General features: G+C 44.8%; 1 protein-coding gene across 3 annotated transcripts in view; it reads left to right on the forward strand.

Moving 5' to 3' along the window:
- Window positions 1–16,066, forward strand: part of Ms4a3 (membrane spanning 4-domains A3) — a 30,804-nt gene that overhangs the window by 2,201 nt on the left and 12,537 nt on the right. For 2 of the 3 annotated variants that reach the window (XM_074069550.1, XM_074069554.1), the window contains exons 2-3: window positions 10,333–10,504; window positions 11,158–11,295. In XM_074069550.1, coding sequence (XP_073925651.1) covers window positions 10,333–10,504; window positions 11,158–11,295 — 310 coding nt within the window. Of the gene's footprint in view, window positions 1–8,787; window positions 8,969–10,332; window positions 10,505–11,157; window positions 11,296–16,066 lie in introns of those variants that run through there. The other variant, XM_020183757.2, reaches the window with a different exon arrangement.

Below are 16,066 nucleotides of genomic sequence, written 5' to 3' on the forward strand. Positions count from 1 at the left end.
AGATCTTCCCTAAAGAGGCTCGGGGTCTTGTCTGCCCAATCGGACCTGTGTGTCTGTGTGGGAGCTTGACCCTGGCTTGCCAGCTCAATAAACTCTGCTTTGTTGATTGCATTCACGCGTGACTCTCTGTCTCTCGGAGGAATAGGATTCTCGGACCCTAACATTTGGAGGTCCCACCGAGATACCCTTTTTCGAGAAGGCAGACCGTCCACGAGAAAGCAGAGGAGATTCCAAGTCCTAGGCATTGGGAGAGTCTGAGATTCTCATTTGGAGGGAACTAATTGGTAGATGATTGTTCCCGTTTGGGCCGTGGTGGGGATTTGGCCAATCCCCGGGGAGAATCATTCTGGGAATCTCGTTAAGGGGACCACAAGGTCCTGCTGGGAGAGGCTTTCCTCTCATTTGGGCTCGAGCATTTCACGAATCCTGGTGCCAGGTGAAGAACTAATTGAACTAGTCGACCGACCACCCGTCAAGTGGACGCCTTTCCGCCTGATATCCAAATTGGACGGTGAGGAGATTGAATGGGGTGCTCACCAGCGTGAGAGAAGGACCGGTCCAAGCGAGTGGTGGAGAGTGTTGTGTGTGTGTGGAGTTATTGTTGCTTTCACCCTTTTTGTTCTATCTCTCCTGGTGGTTGCTTCTCATCCCACAATGGGACAGGGACAAGCAACCCCAAAGTCTTTGATTCTCTCTCACTTTCCAGAAGTCAAAAAAAAGGGCATTAAATGCGGGTCTGGTCATTAAGAAAGGTAAGTTCGACACCCTTTGTTCTGCAGAATGGCCCACTTTCGGAGTCGGATGGCCCATTCAAGGTTCCCTCTCCCTAGACCTGATCACTAAAGTCAAGGCTGTCGTTTTCCGACCAGGCAATCAAGGCCACCCAGATCAGGCCCCCTACATTTTGGTTTGGGAAGATTTAGTGGGGAAACCCCCCCCCCCCCCGCTTTGGTTAACAGCTTTTCTGACTCACCCCTCCAGTTCGGCTCCCGGGGCTAAAACCCCAGTCATGCCTGCCTGGGTCATAAAAGAGGAAGAGAAACCTTCCCTTCCCTCCCTGACCAGTCCTCAAAATAGGACACCCTCTTTACCACCTCCGGTCTTACCGGAGAGTTCCCCCCTTTACCCATCCCTCGCGGGGGTAGAGGAAGATCGGCTGCCCCCATACGTGACTCCCCCTGGTCAGGCCAGTGCTCCGGAGGAGGAAATTTCCTCATCCTCCTCAACAGGACTGAACGCCGGAGGAGGAATGGGTTGAAGACTCCGCCCCCGAGGGGTACGGGAAAGGGAGGGAGAAGATGGGCCCTCCTCATCAACACATGGGGAGGAAACTGTCCCCACATTTCCAGTCCGGACGGTAGGCCAAGGAGGACCGGGAGGGGGGCAACAGTTTCAGTACTGGCCCTTCTCCTCCAGTGATCTATATAACTGGAGGATGCAGAACCCACCCTTTTCAGAAGACCCTAAGTGTCTCATAGATCTCCTGGAGTCCATCATGCATACACACCGCCCCACATGGGATGACTGTCACCAGCTGCTCAATACTCTTTTTACGATGGAGGAGCGGGAGCGCATCCTCCATGGGCTAGAAAGAACGTCTTGGGGAACAACGAGAGACCCACAACCCTCCAACCGGCCATAGACGAGGCCTTCCCCCTACGCCGCCCTGATTGGGATTTCGGGACCGCAGAAGGTAGGGAGCGTCTCCGAATCTACCGCCAGACTCTTATGGCAGGTCTCCGAGCGGCCGCTAGGAGGCCCACCAACTTTGCAAAGGTAAAGGCAGTTGTCCAAGGGTAAAATGAAAGCCCGGCCGGTTTCTTAGAGTGCCTCTGTGAGGCATACTGTCAGTACACCCCTATTGACCCTGAGGCAGAGATCCACCGGTCTGCTGTGGTATTCTCATTCATTAATCAGGCAGCTCCAGACATTAGGAGAAAACTCAATAAACAGGAAAACTTAGGGGAGATAACCATTAGGGAAATGTTACAGATAGCAGAGAAGGTCTTTACCGCAAGGGAAACTCCAGAAGAAAGGGAGGAAAGGCGGAGAAAGGAAGACAGGGAGGCCCAGGAGAAATTGAGAAAGGAGGATTGGGAGGGGAGCCCGATACACGTCCTGTCCCTATCATTGGCTGACGAATATCGACTGTTTGAGAGCCAACAGGAGCCAGGAGGGGACATAGCCCAATGGCTAAAAAGGTTTCCCACAGCCTGGGCAGAGACTGCGGGAATTGGCCTCGCCAAACACCTCCCTCCCGTAGTTATACAATTGAAGGCTTCTGCTCTTCCCATTCGGGTAAACAGTATCCTATGCCCAAAGAGGCTTGAAGAGGCATAGCCCCTCATATCCACAGGCTAATAAAGGAAGGAGTACTGTGGCCTTGTTGGTCCGCCTGGAATACTCCTCTGCTCCCCATCCAAAAGCCAGGAAGCAGGGACTATAGGCCTGTGCAAGACCTGCGAAAGGTAAATGAGCGGGCGGAGGACATTCATCCCACTGTACCGAATCCCTATACCTTGCTCAGTCACCTACCGCCCTCACAAGTATGGTATACAACCCTTGATTTGAAAGATGCTTTCTTCAGCATTCCATTGTCAGAAATCAGCCAGCCGCTATTTGCATTCAAATGGCAAGAGGATGGGGGCCGGACCGGACAGCTCACTTGGACCAGACTGCCACAAGGATTTAAAAATTCTCCCACCCTGTTTAACGAGGCCCTGAGTCAGGACCTGGAGCCCTATCGCCGGAGTCACCCACGAGTCACTCTACTACAGTACGTTGATGACTTACTGTTAGCGGCAGAAACCCGAGAGGAGTGCAGTGAGGCTAATGAACACCTGCTAACGGAGTTAGGTGAGCTGGGATATCGGGCGAGTGCCAAGAAGACCCACATCTGTGAAAGGTCAGTGACATATCTGGATTATTGGATTGCAGATGGGGCAAGATGGCTGACTGATGCCATGAAACAGACTATTTTGACTATTCCACCCCCCACATCCACTAGGGGAGTGAGAGAGTTCCTGGGCTCCACAGGGTTCTGTAGACTCTGGATTCCAGGATTTGCGGAGATAGCCAGACCCCTATATGAGGCCACCAAAGAGGCTCCGGATTGGAGGTGGGGAGAGGAACAACAGCGGGCCTTTGACCAGCTAAAGGCCGCCCTTCTCCAGGCCCCTGCCTTGACCCTACCAGACCCCACAAAATCGTTCACTCTGTTTGTGGATGAAAAAAGGGGGTAGCCAAAGGAGTCCTGGCCCAACAGTTAGGTCCCTGGAAGAGACCTGTGGCATATCTTTCCAAGAAATTAGACGCAGTAGCATCAGGATGGCCCCCCTGCCTCCGCATCATAGCGGCCGTTGCCATGTTAGTGAGAGAAGCAGACAAATTAACCTTTGGACAGGCCCTCCGGGTCATGGCCCCTCACCCGGTGGAGGGAGTCCTTAAACAACCCCCTGGGAAATGGATGATGAATGCCAGGCTCACCCACTACCAGGGGCTCTTGCTGGATTCCCTTCAGATCACCTTCACAGATCCCATAACTCTGAACCCTGCCACCCTATTGCCCAACCTGGAACTACAGACACCTGTCCATGACTGCAAGGAGTTCCTCTCCGAAGTTACCCAGGTACGGGTTGACCTAAAGGACACCCCACTGTCCGGCTGTAAATTAAACTGGTACACTGATGGAAGCAGTTTTGTCCAAAATGGAGTCCAAAGGGCAGGGGCAGCAGTGGTCGACCAAGAAGGAAACACGGTATGGAGCAGCGCCCTCCCACCCGGAACCTCAGCCCAAAAGGCAGAATTAATTGCCTTGGCCAAGGCCCTGGAAAGGGCAAAAGGAAAACGAGTCAATATCTACACAGATAGCCGCTATGCTTTCGGTACCATCCACGTCCACGGAGCCATCTATCGCGAAAGGGGATTTTGCACAGCAGAAGGGAAAGGCTTAAAAAACCTGGCTGAAGTCCAGCGTCTATTAATAGCAGTGGAAAAACCGAAGGCAGTGGCAGTGATATATGTCCCAGGCCATCAGTCTGCCAAGACTCCGGAAGCTGTCGGTAACAACAGGGCGGATCAAGAAGCTAGGAGAGCAGCAATGGTGAGTCCCTCCATGGTCGCGGCTATAGATGTGCTTGTCCCCGAGCTCCCTTCACTACCTCCCCGACCAGAGTACTCCTCGGAGGATTTCACTTGGATGAGAGCCCACTCCCTCACTAGAAAAAGGGAGGATGAACGGAGAAGCGACTTGAAGGGCAAGCTAATCCTGCCCAAGAAACTCGGCCGATTCCTGTTAGCTAACTTACATAAGTCCATCCACTTGGGGCGGAGAAAGTTGCTAGACTTGCTGATATCTGCACAACTCCGATTTCCAAACCAGACCACGGCCGTCAGTCAAATTGTGGAGGATTGTGCTAGCTGTACAGCTATGAAACCAGGACGAAGGGAGGGGCACCACACAGGTATTCGGGAATGGGGGAGGGCCCCAGGAAGAAGCTGGAAAGTGGATTTTACCAAAGTAAAACCAGGGAAGTTTGGGTACAAATATTTGCTAGTGTTCATAGATACCTTTTCAGGCTGGGTGGAGGTATTTCCTACAAAGAGGGAGACGAGTCAGGTAGTGGCAAAAGCCTTACTAGAGGAAATCATACCCAGGTACGGGGTGCCTGAGGCAATTGGGTCAGATAACGGTCTGGCTTTCCTTAGTAAAGTCCTGCAGGGACTAGCCCAGGCTATGGGGGCCAATTGGAAACTACATTGTGAATATAACCCCCAGAGCTCAGGGCAAGTAGAAAGGATGAATAGGACACTAAAGGAGACTTTAGCCAAATTGGCCCTGGAGACTGGCAGTGATTGGGTAACACTCCTTCCCTTGGCCATCTTCCGAGTCCGGAACTCCCCTTATGTCCATGGGCTAACCCCCTTTGAGATCCTGTATGGGGCTCCACCCCCCATCATTCAAAGGACCTTAAGCCTGGGACTAGGTGATCTGGCCCCAAATTACCTGACTATGCTACAGGCTCTAGCTAAGGTGCAACAACAAATATGGCCCTTAATTCAAGCCTACCATACTACTGAGAGGGTCCCGACTCCGGAACATGGCATAGTCCCCGGTGACATGGTATGGGTTAAAAGGCATCAGTCCAAAACCCTAGAGCCTAGATGGAAAGGACCTTATGTTGTACTGCTTACCACCCCCACCACCCTCAAGGTCGATGGAATTGCATCATGGGTACACCACTCCCATGTGAGATGGGCACGTCCTCAGGAGGAGCAGGAAAATTGGACTGCACGACAGCATCCCACAAATCCACTCAAGCTCCGGCTGATATGGGATGCTCCGGAAAACAAAAACACCCCAGATGCTCTGCAGCCCTCCTAGAATGGGATCATCACCTGGGTCCACTACACCCACATCAGACTGGCAGACCCGGTAGCTGTGAAGGAAGACTTCCTGCCAACAAGAAGGGTGTCCCACCACAAGGACAATTCCTTCAAACTCAAACTTCAGCAAACTGGACCTCAGTAACCTTATTCCTTTTTCTAACCCTGTCCACCACTTGCTTGGGGCATACAAATCCACATCAACCTTTTAACCTGACCTGGATGATTGTAGATGTATCCACAGGAGACATTCTTAACCAGACCTCCAAGGTGACCCCTCCCAGCACCTGGTTCCCAGAATTATACTTTGACTTAAGGGCCTTATTCACTGGCAGGGGACAATGGAATTTGCGCCAAAGTTACTTCTATGTCTGCCCCGCTCCCCAACCCAACCACAAAAAAAAATGTGGAGGAATCGCAGACTATTATTGTAAGTCATGGGGTTGTGAGAGCTCAGGGGACATATGGTGGCCACCCCCCAAACAGGGGGACCTTATTCAGTTAAGTAGAGTCTCTCAATCTGGTATTACATATCACCAACCTAGACCTATAAATAAGGGATGCCCAACTCCCCCCAATTGTAATCCCATTATGATAAATTTCACTGATTTAGGAAAAAAGTCAACAAATTGGGAATTGGGTAAATCCTGGGGAGTCAGACTCTACAAAACAAATCATCCAGGAGCCCTTTTTACCTTGTGGTGTGTGCGACAACCAGTCTCTACTCTAACAATAGGACCTTGTATTCTAAACCAACTTGTGACTTTCATCAAAAACCGAATTAACACTGTTCAACTTCTGGTCCTCCGCCAACAATACCAGGCTCTTCATCCCCTTGAGAATGATTCCTCAATATAGCCCAAAGAAAAGGGGGGAATGAAAGGATGTGCCCTTTGCCCCAGCAGATCCCCATAGCAGAAACCAGTAAAGCCAGCACAGGGGCAGGTGGAATGTGAGGAATGTGAGGAATGTGAGCAGATTGCGAAAGACAACTAGAAGTACGTGCAAGATGTGCCCTGCCTGCTTGCTAAATGTAACCGTGTGTGTGAATACTGACCCTTGAATCTATAGGCTAAGAAGTAATGTACTCTTAAATGGATAGGCTGGAAATGTATGTGGTGTTACAAACTCATTGGCTATGTACTGTGCGGGCTTTTGCTGTAACGGCCGGTAGGGGCCTATATAAGATCTTCCCTAAAGAGGCTCGGGGTCTTGTCTGCCCAATCGGACCTGTGTGTCTGTGTGGGAGCTTGACCCTGGCTTGCCAGCTCAATAAACTCTGCTTTGTTGATTGCATTCACGCGTGACTCTGTCTCTCGGAGGAATAGGATTCTTGGACCCTAACATAATGAATATGCATTCCTATTTTGACAATAATAACCAGGTTGTTTGCAGCTTATGTTTCTTATTTAAAAAATGAAGCCTAGTAAGACAAAGATATGTGATTAGGTTATGGTGCATAAATTTTAAGATTGGACACAAACACACACTCATTCACTTACTTTCACACTTAGACTTTTGCTACCCATACTCTGAGTCAGTTAAACTCTTGGTGGCTTTTATTGTCTGTTGATAGGATCCATTTGACTATTTTTTTTTTAATACTAGATACTGGTCTTCTAAACATGAGCATTACAAACCATCTAAGACCATTGATCTTTCTACTCAGTGTTTGATCCAGAAGCCATGAATTAGCTTGTCTATAAGTATATCTGCCCAAATCCTATTCCAAAAACCCACCATTACCAGAAGGTACTGCTATGCAAGTGCTATGTTGAAGTATCAAATCATCATATTGAAAATGATGGTATTAAGGAATGATAAATGGGGGCGGGGGGAAGGGGAAAAAATGACCCAAACAATGTATCCACACGTGAATAAATGAATAAAAAAGAAAAAAAAGAATGGTAAAAATAACTTGGCCACACATCTAGACTCAGACAGACCTGGTACCAAGTCTTCCCAAATGATTTGCCTTCGTTTTTCTTTTCTTCAGGAAATCAGTGTGGCTTATATCAGTTTCTACTGATGATAAATTTGGATTCCAGTCCTTTATTTCTGGCTTTGAGACAAAACCAAAAGAGTTAGGACTGTTAAATTCTAGTGCAACTGACTTTTCCTTAAAACAGAAATGGAAATTTAGTGTTAGTGTCATGAATTTTTTTTGAAAACTATGTGTTTTAATAAAAAAAAAACAGTTGGTATAAATTTCTACTTAGATATCTGAGATACAATGTAATTAAGAAAGGTTGATTAAAACTTAGCAATGGATAGAGACTGCTTCCTGAATCTGGAAGTAAATTATTTTATCCCAATGTTTTTGGAAAGATATGGAGTAGAGGAATGATTGCTAAGGGCAAAGGAAATGATTGATTGTGAGGTTTGGAGCTGGAAACTTCCCCAGAGGCTCATGTGGTGAAGGCTTTGTCCCCAGGAACCAGGGTTCATAAGTGGGGTCATTGACAGGTGATTGAATTTTAAGGGCTGTAACCTCATCTATGGATTAACTAATTGAATTCATAGTTCAATGAGCTATTTTCAGAGGTGGGGCCTAGTAGGAGGAAGTAAATCACCAGAGGTATGACTTTGAAGGACATATTTTGGCCCCAGCACCTCCCCTCTGCTTCCTGGCTACCATGAAATGAGCAGCTTTCTCCACAATGCCTTCTATCGCAATTGATGGAAATTCTGACAGCCAGTGAGTGCAATACTCCCCAGTAACTGGGATTCTGATAAGTGAGGACTCTGTTGTCTGAAGAATGTCCCTCACTACCAGTGTTGGCTAATCAAGCTGCAGGGCAGTCTTAAAGGTGTTGATGTGTTAAAACCAAATGGCCCCACTGAATCCTACCTGGTGGAGGAGCCAGTAGAAACGTGGCAGGTTTCCAGGTGCTGTGGGTCCATGTGGAAGCTCAAGGGACCAGCTTGAACCAAAAGGATGGAAGGAGTTAATACATGTAAAGTATTTGGAACAGTGAGTTGTACATAGCAATCATTTAGTGTATTTAAACTACAATCTATGACATTGGAAAAAGGAACAAACCTCTTTAAGCCTCTGAGAATTGAACATGATCACCCATGCAGGGTACTTGGTGCCATTGCTGGCACATTGTGTAAATGTCTTAGTGTCCACAGTCCCTCCTCTCAACCCTACTCTTCCTGACTGGCTTCATCTTTTCTTACTACACAGCTAACCCTGTTCTTCCTCCATTCCACAACACCTCCCCACTAACCTACCCATATTTTCTGCTTGTATTTTTTGTTCCAACAATGTGTTAAGCAACATCTCAGCTGGAGGCAGTTACTCCTGACACCAGCTTCCTACTTATCATGAAGCCTTGGGGAAGCTGATGGTCGGAGGCTTCAAGTGCAAATGCAATTAGCACACCTTCCAGGCAGCCAGCAAAACATTTCCACTGGCTCCAATAAAGGATTTCATAAGTGAGAGATTTGTTAAGCCTAAGGAGGAAGAGGCTGCCGTTTTCTTGAACGGACCTGTGGTGGATCATTACTGAGTGTTTCCTACTCTGTGACAAGGTGGACACTGGAGGAAAGAAGTCTTTCAAAGCCTAAAGCCCCCAAGGTAAACCCGACAGGTTCCCTCTCCATGGGAATTTAGCTTTCTTTGTGGTCTGTTAAAAGTGCCTTCCAATGGCCCACTTGGAATGTTTCAAAGTTTTCTGTTTGGTTGCTGTGTAGAGATTTAGGTATGAGGCTAGCTCCCTTTAGAATATGAATGTTATTCTGGTGCTGTTATAAAATGTTAGACATAATAATACAGCTATTTATTTGAAAAAATGTAGGTAGGCATGGACACATGGGTGCTCATGTAGACACACACATACCTTAGACATATTAAGTCCAAATGGCTGTACCTGAGTTAGGCTGCCGGCTGTGACAATGAGGGAGGGTCTAGATATTCCAGAGATAGGCATGGAATTTGGTGAATTTAAGCATAATCTTGGAAGGAGAGTATATTATAATGGTAAGAGGCAGATTACTAGGTTCTGGTCCCTAGCTCCTCAAATTGCAGGCTGGTGGTGTTGGGAAAGTTACTTAATCTCTGTTTCTCATCTTCCTCACCTGTAAAATGGAACAGGTGATAATGACAATTCCCATGCCAATGGATGCTGTGAGAACTAAATTAGTCAATATGAGTAAAGACAGAAGATCTTCTGCTATACCAGAGGTACATAGGTGAACTTACTTGGTAAGATCTTAGGAAAACCTATATTTTTCTGATTTTTTAAAGCTAAATTGACCAAATTTTACACAACATAGCTTCTTTTTCCTGAAGGCTGAAAATTATCCTGATTTTTTTTTAAGATTAATGATATGACTAGAATAGATTTCCTCCCTTCAGAGCTGCTCTGTGGTTTCTTAATATGAGAGGATCCACTGTTTGTGAACATATTTTCCATGATCATCCATAAGTTATGGTTACCTGAGGCTGAGCTTAAAGTGTTGTTTAATTTGTGAAATATGTATTATCTGAGTGCCAACCACGTGACAGACACTGAGTGAAGCACTGGAGTAACAGCGCTGAGAATACAGTGAGATACAGGTGAACACTCTGGAAATTGAAACTCAGACTGGTTGAAGATAAGAGAAAGGAAGTTTGAAGGAATTCTGAGAATAAACAGAAGGGGTTAATCATTCAGACTTTGCCAAGACTAAAAAAGGCACCTGGAAGTATGATATAGGACAAAGATTCAGTGTTGTGGAAGAGCAGAAATTATCTAGGTGAAACTCTGGGGAAAGGGAGAATGGTTCTGAGGACAGAATAGAATGAACATTGCACAAACTCGATCGTGCTGCTTTATACCCATTTGTGGAGAGTCATTTTGAAGTGTGGACAAAATTGAGCCTCTCTATTATTCCTAGAGGGATTACTAGATAGTGATAAAAGGGAAAACATTAAGCCTTTGGATTTCTTTTCCATGACAGTCATAAACAACCCCAAATGGCCTCCCAAGAAGCTGATACTGCTGGGCTGGGGATCTCAGCAGTTGGTATCCAGGGCAGTCAGGTGAAACCAGAGGGGAGAAAGAGTTCTGTTTACCAGCCTATGGATGATGTATCACAAGATTATCAAAAAGGAATATTACAAGCCCTTGGGGTAAGTCAGTCTCCTTTACAAAGTTGTTTAAGAGGGAAGGAAAAAAATTGAATGGGAACTCTTGTGTATGCTCAGAGGAGGAATATCTGAGTTATTTATCACTAAGACTATGATGTACTGAAGAAAAGACAGGGATATATTATCGATCTGAGGAGTAGAAATGGAAAGGTATTCTCTATGGCAGAAAACACCCTATTAAACCTTAGACTGTGGACTATATGGCCCTTCATTCTTTCTTTGTGCCTCTGAACACCCATTTTAGGAGGCTGAGCTCTATAAAGTTCATATCCTGTCTTTTAAATTGAAGCTTAGGCTTCAGAAAACGTCTAAGTAGACTGCTGAACATCTGTTTGCCTTCCTTAATTACGGCCCCAGAGCATGCAGGGAAGATATGTGAACTTTATCTGACTAACACATTTTCTTTATATTTCTGCTGCTTTATTTGAGGAGTTTGTATTAATTAGTAGTAGTAGGAGGAGAGATGAAGATGAAGGATTGCTTCTGATATTGGTGGGAAAAGAGTGAAGCCCTCTAGAAGATAAGCTGTTGCTCAGTTAATGTAGGCTTGACATTTTAACCATTTAAAGCAATGATATCTCCTTTTTGAGGAAAATTAAAATGGCATTATGCCTTTACTTTTCTTTTTCTTACAGGCCATCCAGATCCTGAATGGAGCAATGATACTGGCTCTGGGTGTTTTTATGGGTTCCTTACAAAACCTGTCCCACCTCTTCAGGCACTTCTTCATCTTCATCTTCTACACAGGCTATCCATTCTGGGGTGCTGTGTTTGTGAGTACTCATATTTGCCTGGCTGGTCATAGACTGACTCTTCCATACCACTGCTAGAAGTGTGTTTGATCATGAAAGTGTTTTTTGTAGGTTATTTGAAGGTTATAGGCTGGGATTTTGGTTTACAAATTTTAACACAAAGAAGAAAAAGTTCCCTTCTCTTTCTGATTAGAAGAAATTATATATATACATATATATATGATAGTATTGAGGTTTGAACTCAGGGTCTTGTGCTTTTGAGCCAGACACTCTATCACTTGAACCCCATCACCAACTCAAATAAATCACATTTTCTGAGTATACATTAAGTCCCAAACATCTACTTGATATCTATGTTACATTTATGGATACTAAAAAGTTGTATCAAAATTGGTGAATTGCCTTTTGTACCAAAAGGTATAAAAGGTATAGTTGAGAGTCCTGGCTTGGGAGGTAAGAAATTTGTTTGCTGATTACTGCCTGAAAATCACAAAAGTCAATTTCTCTATCTGAATAAAAAAATGTAATCAGAAAAAAAAATAGGCTTTGGGGGACCTAGGTAATCTTTAAAATTTATTCATTAGCTTTATCACTTTATTCCCTGCCTGATGGTTTGTTTTTTAAAATGGCTAATATATACTGTTTGTTAATGAGCCATTCTTATTATTTCCTTGTTTAGTCTGCGAGATCTTTGAGAATTTACGTATGTTTAGTTCTGAGCTGAACAATGTAAATGCAGATGCCACTATGAAATGTAACATAGGACCATTTAGTTGAAAATACTGAATAGAACATGTTATTGGTAAATTAAAGAAAAAAAATAAATTTACAACAAGTCTTGGCTCCAGTTTATCCATATTTTTATTTTTTCATCACTGGCCTTCAGCTTTCCTTTTAAAGGAATTTCTTAAATTGACTAAATTTTGTTGAGCAAGGTCAGATCTCATATTCTGACAAAAGATTGCTGTTTCTGAGTCCATTCTGAATCATGTAATTTGGATTTAACATTCCTGAAATTTTTAAATGTTAATGTCACCTTGATGGAATAATTAACCTCTGAATTTTTCTAGAAAACCGAGGATACAGATCCACTGTACATAATGAATCTTGACTGTTTACATGGAGAACTTCCACACTATATTTTAGAAAAGACAATAATGAAACATCCCAATTATTCAGTGAAGGTAGTTTTCTTTTCTCAGAGGGTGAGATCAGTTTGTCATAGAAAGGGCCATGGTCAGGCAGCCAGAATCTTGCTTCCTTTAGCATCATCAACACTAAGATTCAAATCTGACCATTGATTCACATTGTTGGAAGCTTCTCTCTGGCTCTGGAACACTTTTAGAGCAAAGTCTAAGATTTATAGCATGCTTACCATACCTGCCTTTGCCTACAGCTATAACTTCATCTTCCTCCTCTCCCCACTATATCCAGGCCCTGCTACATACTAAACACATGATAGATGTGTTTATTCATGTATTTCCATATATTCAGTTTTCCCTTACTAATTATTATCAATGATGTGACATTAGAAAAGATATGTGCGCTCTTGCCCTTCAGTTTCCTCACTAAGATGGCAGGAAAGGTCGTGGGATATTCAAGCAGGGAAAGGGGACACCAAGGCTTTTCAGGAAGCAACATTTATTAGTGTGCTGGCAGCAGCTCAGCAGATTCACATCCAAAGTCTGAGCCCTGAGAACAAAGGGGTCTTGCCTTATATACCATCTAGGCAGGTTACAGAAGCAAGAAAAAATTTAATCCATATATGGTTATATACAATTTTATTAGCTACTTTACCCTCAGTGCTATGTGACCTTTTTCATGTTCAGCTTCTTTAAGTTTCCTGCTATGCTGTCCCCTCCTCCCTGCTACATTATCCTCCCTTCGATGCTTGGACCCACCTGGGGTCAAAGAGCATCATCTTGATTTAGGGGTTTATATTTCCATAGCATTATTACATGGACAGCTGTTTTTTTCTCTACAGGGGTCTCCAAAATGGTCCTGATGGACCTCAATACCAAGGGAACCAGGCAGGGTAACATCAAACATGCTCCCAAGACAAGAACCATTGCCCCATCAGGGTTTTGAATCTGCCCAGGCCAAAGGACCACCCACAGAACAAACTCGGTCCCATCCTTTTCACACCTGTATGGGTACATGTGCCATCTTTCTAATATTAGTGGCAATTTCCATAACTGCTTGACCATTGTCATCTCTGTGGAGGTGACAGTCTGATCGGTTGAACTTGACACATACTACCCTCTCCTCAGCTAGAAGATAATCCAAGGCCAGGCAATTTTGACATACAGAGGCTCACATTTGGGTCTGTTGCTTGGCCAGTAGCTCTAGGGCAGAGGTAGTCTGATTAGTAATAATTTTCATGACTGCCTGTAGCCTAATGATTCTGTTGAGCACGTAGATAGGAGTCCAGTAACCCCAGCTCCCATCCTGTGCCCAGGTGGCTGGTCCATAGGTCTCAATAATCCTTTGGGGAGGCCATTAGTCTTCTCCTCATCTCTGTTGACCCCCACATCAAGGTCCCTTTTTATCTAGGCCCCAGAGTTTCAAAAGGGGAACACGCAACTGTTCCCCTTGGTGGTTGGGTAAGAAGAAGAAGAACTACATCTGGATAACTCCTATAGTACAGCTTCCCCTCCAAGTCCCAGGGAGTTCGGTATAAGCTCACTTCCCACATATCCAAAATAACCCATCCGGTGCCCTCCACCACCCCGGGTCAGTATTGGTGAGGTTGTTCGAATATTTGTCAATCTCAGGGACACCTTGGAATGGGTTCATCTCGCCAGTAGTAAAATAGCTTAAGAGGCTGTCATTGGGTGGAGAATCATGACATTGGGGACTGTTTTCTGATGGGGGCAACGTCCAATACCATTTAGGCTCATCGGGCCACCAGGTTAGATTAGTCCCATTCCAAGAGAGTACCCTTTTACAAGGGGTCCCCCCACCCACTTTTCATATTCTGGCCTGATCCTTTTGATACATTCTTCCCCAATTACCCCTGAGGTGAGAGCCCAGGTATGAGGTCGGTTGCTCTCTTGTCTAGTTATAGATTGATTCCAAAATAAAAGTTGGTAAGGATTTAAACTGGTCCCCTTTCAAGTCCATTTCTCACTCATGAGGGCACCTCTACACTCCCAGCAGTTTGAGACATTCAGTTCTTTGGCAATCCTTTCCACCAGGTCTACAAAAAGATATTTTCCTGTTGTTGGGAGGTCTAATCCTCTGCCTAATTTGCTTTTGATTTTATTATATAGTGGCCCAGTTCCTTGATTGGCAGTTGGCCCTGGTCTGGGTGAGAGTACACTCAGTGTGCTGTCTCTCTAACAAGTTATTCCTGAGCTAGGTCCTGATGTAACATGTGAGCTGTTATTGGGTGTATGATACAAAGTATGGCTGTGTGGAGGTCCCAACAAAGGCTCTCTTATAACATTCAGTACATTGGGGGAACATTGCAAGGACCAACCCAAAAGCTAAGAGTTCAAGTGTGTAGAGGAGAGCAGGGGTGCATCCCATGTTTGAGCTTCTGCCGTGCACAGACTAGTCAGCTTCCAGAGTGACTAGAGCAGGACTGTCATTGGATTGTTCATGATCCCCTATTGTTTCCCAGGAAGCAGAGTCCTTGACCAGTGTGCAGGCATTCCAGAGGGTGATCTTGCATGGTGAGGCTGGGTCAGGGATGCGCTCCCACTCAAGAGAGGCTGGTTTTACTCTGCTGTGGTAGAACCCAGGAGCAATTTCTACTACCTTAACTACAGTGGGGGTAAACAAAATAATAACAAAAGGGCTCCTCCAATGGGGTTTTAATGATTGGACATTTTATTCTTTTACCTAGACAGTATTCCCTATTTTTTTTTTTATTGAGTAGAATTACCGTGGCAACAATATATTATCAGTATATATGGCCAAGAAAAATGCATTGCTTAAAAAAGTTAAAAACTCCCTCTTTAAGTATCAAAGGACATTGTCTAGAGCCAAAAAAAAAAAATAGTCATTTTGTCTCTATTTAAGTAGAAGACCCTGTCTAAAAAATATGAGTTTGTGCCTGGAAGGGCTTTAATGCCAGATAGCCACACATGCTTAAGAACCATTTCCTCAATCCTCTCAGCCTTGGTTATTTTTGAGAGGTCTGGCACCAGTGACTCCATTTGAACTTTGACAGGATTCCCCCCTTGTCTCCAAACTGCTTGTCTCTGAGCAGTCTCCTCTGAAGATCTGTCTCCCATCCAAGTACTAACCAGGCCTGACCCTGCTTAGCTTCTGAGACCCAGATGAGGTTGGGTGTGTCCAGGGTGGTATGAAGATCTTTCTAGATTCATTATTTTTTTCTCATCATGAAGAATTATTTTTTCCTAGATTTTTGGTTGTTTTTATGGTTTTGGCCCCATGTCAGGGGTGGGGGTGGGAGGAATAACAAGCAGATCAGTTGGGAGTCAGTGCCAAATAGACCTTTTTGGCCAAATTTATCAACAAAGAGGCTTAGAAGGAGTGGCTCTTAGGCAGTGGGCTTCTAGAAAAGGACAATACATAATAAAATCCAACAAAAGCAGACACCCAGAAAGCTAACCTGACTGACACATAAGTACTCATTAGAGTCATTTTTATGGACTTTATTGTAAATTCCCCAGAAGGATCAGAACTCTAATGACAAAAACTTAAAAGAACCATGGTTAAAATTTTGATGGACAATTTAGCAGCTAAAAGAACAGTATATCAGTACCGCTAACTTTTTGTTACCATGTTTATCTAAATTTTATATTTTAGAAGACTTGATATA

The sequence above is a fragment of the Castor canadensis genome, chromosome 1 (genome assembly GCF_047511655.1).
Source record: "Castor canadensis chromosome 1, mCasCan1.hap1v2, whole genome shotgun sequence".
NCBI lineage: Eukaryota > Metazoa > Chordata > Mammalia > Rodentia > Castoridae > Castor > Castor canadensis.